The 5072-nt window shown below is 39.2% G+C and overlaps 1 protein-coding gene across 1 annotated transcript; it reads right to left on the bottom strand.

Annotated features, from left to right (window-relative positions):
* Positions 1-3179: 3179 nt before the first annotated feature.
* On the bottom strand, positions 3180-4590 carry LOC140278867 (eukaryotic translation initiation factor 2-alpha kinase 3-like). Its single transcript, XM_072373961.1, has 3 exons — positions 4421-4590; positions 3996-4169; positions 3180-3269 (listed from the first exon to the last, which is right to left on the bottom strand). The coding sequence occupies exons 1-3, from the start codon at positions 4538-4540 to the stop codon at positions 3180-3182; spliced, it is 384 nt and encodes a 127-aa protein (XP_072230062.1). The 5' UTR covers positions 4541-4590.
* Between the last annotated feature and the right edge of the window lie 482 nt (positions 4591-5072).

Here is a 5072-nt window from a genome sequence, read left to right as displayed (position 1 = left end):
GCTTTGTAATTTATTCTTGTTCCATAGCCTTACTTTATTTATTGAACGGTAAGTTTCATAGCTTTGTTTTCCCTCCGTTTTCAAGGAGCCATTTTTGTTCTAACCTGTCATAGTCGCCTCCATTAAAGGAGAGCGTTAAGTTAAATTTAAATTTTCATAGAGCCTCTGTTTTTGTAAAGAGTGCGCCTTTGATTTATTCCGCCTCATTTCGAGAGTGAGTCGTTGCTTTGTTAAGTGTTCATATCATTTCTGTTTTCCTCCCAGTTTGGAGAGATTTTATGTTTCATAGCTGCGCTCCTTCTCCATGATAGATACGGAGGAGAGCGCTTAGGATTTTCACAGCTTTTCTTTTGCGCTGCCGGGAGATTGCCCTGCAGTGCGACCCTGCATCTGCATTCTGAGTCCCCTGGTAACCTGACAAAATGGAACAAACTGCCAGTAGAGATCAAACTGTCACCAAATGTAGACCTTTTTAAATCCAGGTTAAAAACATTTCTTTACTCATGTGTCAATGCATGAAATCTGCACGGTATATTTTATCTAGACTGTTGCTTGTTTTTATTCATTTTACTTTTTTTTATTTATTTCTCTTTATATTCTTTTACATATTTTAATGCTTTTTCCACTCCGTGCTGCAATGCTTTTATTTTATGTAAAACACTTTGAATTGTTTTCTACATAAAATATGCGATACAAATAAATTTGACTTGCCTTGACTTGACATAACTATATTCACAAATAATTTTGTTTAATATTGTTCTATTTTAGTTCATATATATTTTTTTGTATTTGTGTTCATTGTTGTCTTTTTTAACAGCTGTGTAATTTCTTTATTTTTTTATTCCAAAAATATCAAGGTAAGCCATAATTAACTTTGCATGTTACATGTTGCTGGTACATGTTGGTGCACAACCAGTCTTTGTTTGCTTTTTGGTGTGGTCATAACATTTGTTATTTCATTGTGTTTGTATCATGTCGCACTTTTTTTGTACGGCTGGTGACTGGAAGATTTGAAATCTGCACAGCTAGAAAATGTTTTAAACAAACCTGTTTTATATTTGATAGAATAGATTTGCTTCATGTGAGGAGTTGTAAACTTGTAATAAAATACAATATTTGTATTAACTTCCTGTGTTTATATGTATTCAATCTAATTTTATCTATTATGTCTCAAGGTGTCACCTATAGTATTAAATCTAATCTATTTATTTAGGGATGATGTAGATATAATACTAATAAACTAGGCAAGGCAAGTTTATTTGTAGAGCACAATTCGTACACAAGGCAATTCAAAGTGATTATTATATAATACATGCATGCAGATGAAAACTTGAACTTCCTGTGTCAACAGGGTGTAAGAAGTGGATCAAGCAGTGTAGATCACATGTTGAGTGAAATTAATTTGCTCTAACTTATTGTTTTTAATATACTTTCAGTGTTTCCCCCACCATTCTGTTGGTGGGGCGGGCCGCCCCCTTAAAACGGGGAAATCTGGCCTGCTTGTTGTCCGTTTCTCTGCACACTGTCTATTTTGCACGTTTCATTCAAATAAGCTAACGTAGCTAACTGCGGTCACGCCATCTGAGCTTTTGGAGAGGGACAGTCGTGCTAGCTACACTTGAAAATCAAGTGTCCGTCTACATCGCGTCGTACGGTAAACAGGGCATTCACAGGGTCTTAAAAAGTCTTAAAACGTCTAAAATCCAATCATTTGAATTTAAGACCTTAAAATGTCTAAAATTATATTTAAAATTTCATAAAATGTCTTAAATGCGATTTTGAAAGGTCTTAAAATGTATTAACCTTACTTTTATTTAAAACAAAGGCATAAACTTCAGTCTTGCTTTGAATCATTTTTGAGGATGCTTTAACATAACAACAAAACGGAACTAAAGTACCTCATCTCCAAAGTTAACAGTAGAACAAATATTAGTTCACAATAGAGAGGCTTCTGGTGTTTTAGTCAGGTTAAGCATTTTGTATTCTAATGTGAAAGAGTTAAAAATAAATAATAAATCCTATACTTTGCAAGTAATTCCGGGCCTCCGAGTTTTCTTCATGACTTTTGTACTTTTTTGCCAGTATTGTTGTGAAATGGGTCTTAAATTGTATTCATTATAGTCTTGAAAATGCCTTAAATTTGACTTGTTGAAACCTGCAGAGACCCTGATAAAGCATGTGAGCCCACCGACGTCACGTCATGGATGCGGAACCCGGTTGCGCGCCATACTAGCAAGAAAACAATTTGATTTTTTTTTTAAATGAAGGAATTTTTTTAATCTGCTCATATATAATGCATTAGGTATGATTTCAGCATCAGATTATCAGAAAATGATGCAGTGAAAGAACTTGAAAACCACCACAGAGGTAGCTGGGGACATATAGAACAAGAATCTGGTATACATCATGCATTGGGTATGAAGTTTTTAAATCTGAGTATGCAGAGATGAGTGGGATTCTGAATGTGCTTCAATAATTTTGTCCCATCGTTTTGTTTTAATCATTAAAAAGAATGTAGTAAAACAACAACAAAGTAACAACAGATGTATGTATTTCAACAAATGAAAATAAGAAGATAAAGAAACTTTGATATATGTCACACACGGCATCGGCAGGCAACACAGGTGAGCTCCCTCGCTAGATATGATAGACATAAACTCATAGCCAACAGTCCAGTTGTCTGTCTTTATCTGCCTGTATAATGGATAGATGGGTGTTAGAGTTAAGCCTGTAGCCATGTCTCAGTGAAATAAATAGTATTTCCTTTCTTTAATTTTTGCTGCACTCTTGTCGAGGCGCCAAGCTCATCAATTTTTATCTGCCAGCGATCTCACGCTTTCCATGATGACCAAGAGAAGTAATGGTTAACCGTCTCCTCATTTCTCTCTGTTTTCCTTCTGCCATTGGCAAGCTCAGTCGGCTGTACCCACATGCAAACAGCTTTGCCGTTGCCGTGGTTATGCAGAGATCATTTCAGCAGCACCTCATCCGTCTCATCCCAGAAAATGTTTTAAAATGTTTGAGGAAGTTATTCAGTGAAACAAAACCTTTTTTTTCTTTTTTTGTCATTCAGGTGATTCTTGGAATTAATTTTTATAAAGAGAAAAAACTGGTGGGTGGAACAGGAATTCCTGAAAGACCTCTGAACCAGAAGTTTTGATTATTTGGCTCGTGTTCTTCTACCGGTATGACGGTGAAGTTTTGACTGCAGGTCCCCTCAGCAGACCTGGGCTGGGCTGCTCCGTTACAGGTGCAGCTGGTCTGGACTTCTGCCACCACATCAGAGCAAATGTGCAAACAAGCGTTGTTTGGATAAACTGGCAAAAACTCGAAAAAGCTTTACAATTTGATGTTACTGATGCTATAGCGTAATTTAAAACAGAGTTACGGCGGTTTCAAGTGAGCTACAGTGAGAGGATGCTCACTTCCTGTTTATAAAATAAAAACGCAAATTCTATCCTTATGGTTTTCTTTATAATAAAAGACAAGTGTTTTATTTTTGTGAAAATGACCAGAAGTGCATTACTCACTCCGGCTGGCTTGGGTAGCAAAAACTGCCCGATCTTCACCAAACTTGATGTGGTGGTTGGAAAGTCACTTTGTTTCCACACCTTGCATATGATCAAACTCCTCTTACAGATTTAATGGTAACGGCTTCAAACTTGACCAGATTACTCTTCAGCCATGGGAGATTAAAAATTAGAGTTTGATGCTTTTAAAACAATTTATTAAAACATTTATGAACTGCTCATCATGCAAACTCTTATTTGTCACTGACCCAGTATCATCGGTTCAGGGTTTGCTGCTCCTTTCCACCAGGATTCTGGTGTCACCAGTGATGCAAAATCGATTCTTATCAAACCCATTTAACTCTTGGTCCAGTTTCCAGAGAGCTGTGACTGCAAAGGGGCACGTGATGGAAGCAGTCTCAACATTTTCCAACACGAGCACACTTTTGTTGTTTAAAGCGAAACATCTCGTGTAACGCTTCCCACCTGCTCTGGGCTCATGTACAGCTTGGTGCCGACCTGGCCCGTGTGCCGGCTAAGAAGCGGGGCGGGTGTCAGAGCGCTTGGCTCATCGTCATCTTCCTCCTGGTCCATAGCCGTCACCAGACCAAAGTCACCCACTTTCACCACATCATCTATGGTAAAGAAGATGTTGGAAGGCTGGAGGAACCATAGGTGACAGGTTATATCACATGTGCCATTCAACACATATGCGATTAAGCTGGTTGGATCATCCATCTCTCTACATTTTGTCCAACCAGATTAACCCAAAACAGCTAACTAAAGCAGCCATCAAAATAAGCTGCTGACGTGTTTTTCTTCTACTTCATCTTTACTCTGCGTGAGATGCGTTCAGACATTCAATCTACACTCGTTACATCCAGCTGAGCCTTTCCTTTGTGTGCGTTTACCTTGAGGTCCCTGCGCATGAGCTCCTTGCTGTGCAGGAAGTCCACAGCCTTTGCGATCTGCAGGAAGATGTCCAGACACTGGTTGTGCTCCCTCTGCTCCGGCAGGCAGCGCTGAGCCATCCAGTCCTTCAGGTTCTCCTTCCGTCAGAGATGCATCTGGATGTACAGGTACACCTCCAGTGAACATGGGGATGGTCTCAAACATCATCATGTGAAAGAGCAGAGCCACAGGTTTGTACTGCAAATCCTGTACACCAGAATCCTGCTGCTGCTGCTGGCCTTTGGTTGGCTGGAGCCGCTCGCTGCTGACGGCGTGCTCTGCTGGAACGGCTTGTTCTGCTGAGTGTTTGTCAATGGGTCTGCGAGATGCCGGGAGTGGAGCGGGATCGGATGTCTTCTTGAGCCTGAGACCAAAGTGAAGAATTTGAGGAAGAAGAACTCATTACGTAACATGATTAAACGTGGCAGAGTTAAACTGAAGTGACCGTAAAAGTAAACAGTAATATCGGCTATGTATGGTAATACATAGCCATAATAATGGTAATACATAGCCATTATAATGGTTATTGTAGCCAGGATCCTAGTGGAGAGGAGGACGAGAAGGAGAAAACAGTTGTATTTAGCTGTGCATCTGACAACTGAAAGCATTTTA

This window comes from Leuresthes tenuis, unplaced genomic scaffold (genome assembly GCF_036924035.1).
Source record: "Leuresthes tenuis unplaced genomic scaffold, fLeuTen1.0.hap1 SCAF_20, whole genome shotgun sequence".
Taxonomy (NCBI): domain Eukaryota; kingdom Metazoa; phylum Chordata; class Actinopteri; order Atheriniformes; family Atherinopsidae; genus Leuresthes; species Leuresthes tenuis.
Note: the sequence above shows the minus strand (reverse complement) of the source record. Positions and strands in the feature narration are given on the sequence as shown.

Excerpts from the sequence above, each read along its gene's own strand:
- LOC140278867 (XM_072373961.1), bottom strand. The coding sequence starts at position 4,540 with ATGGCTCAGCGCTGCCTGCCGGAGCAGAGGGAGCACAACCAGTGTCTG. Across the intron at positions 4,170-4,420 it reads TCATGCGCAGGGACCTCAAG|CCTTCCAACATCTTCTTTAC; the intron begins GTAAACGCACAC and ends TGGTTCCTCCAG. Across the intron at positions 3,270-3,995 it reads TGTACATGAGCCCAGAGCAG|AAGTCCAGACCAGCTGCACC; the intron begins GTGGGAAGCGTT and ends ATGTGGTGGCAG.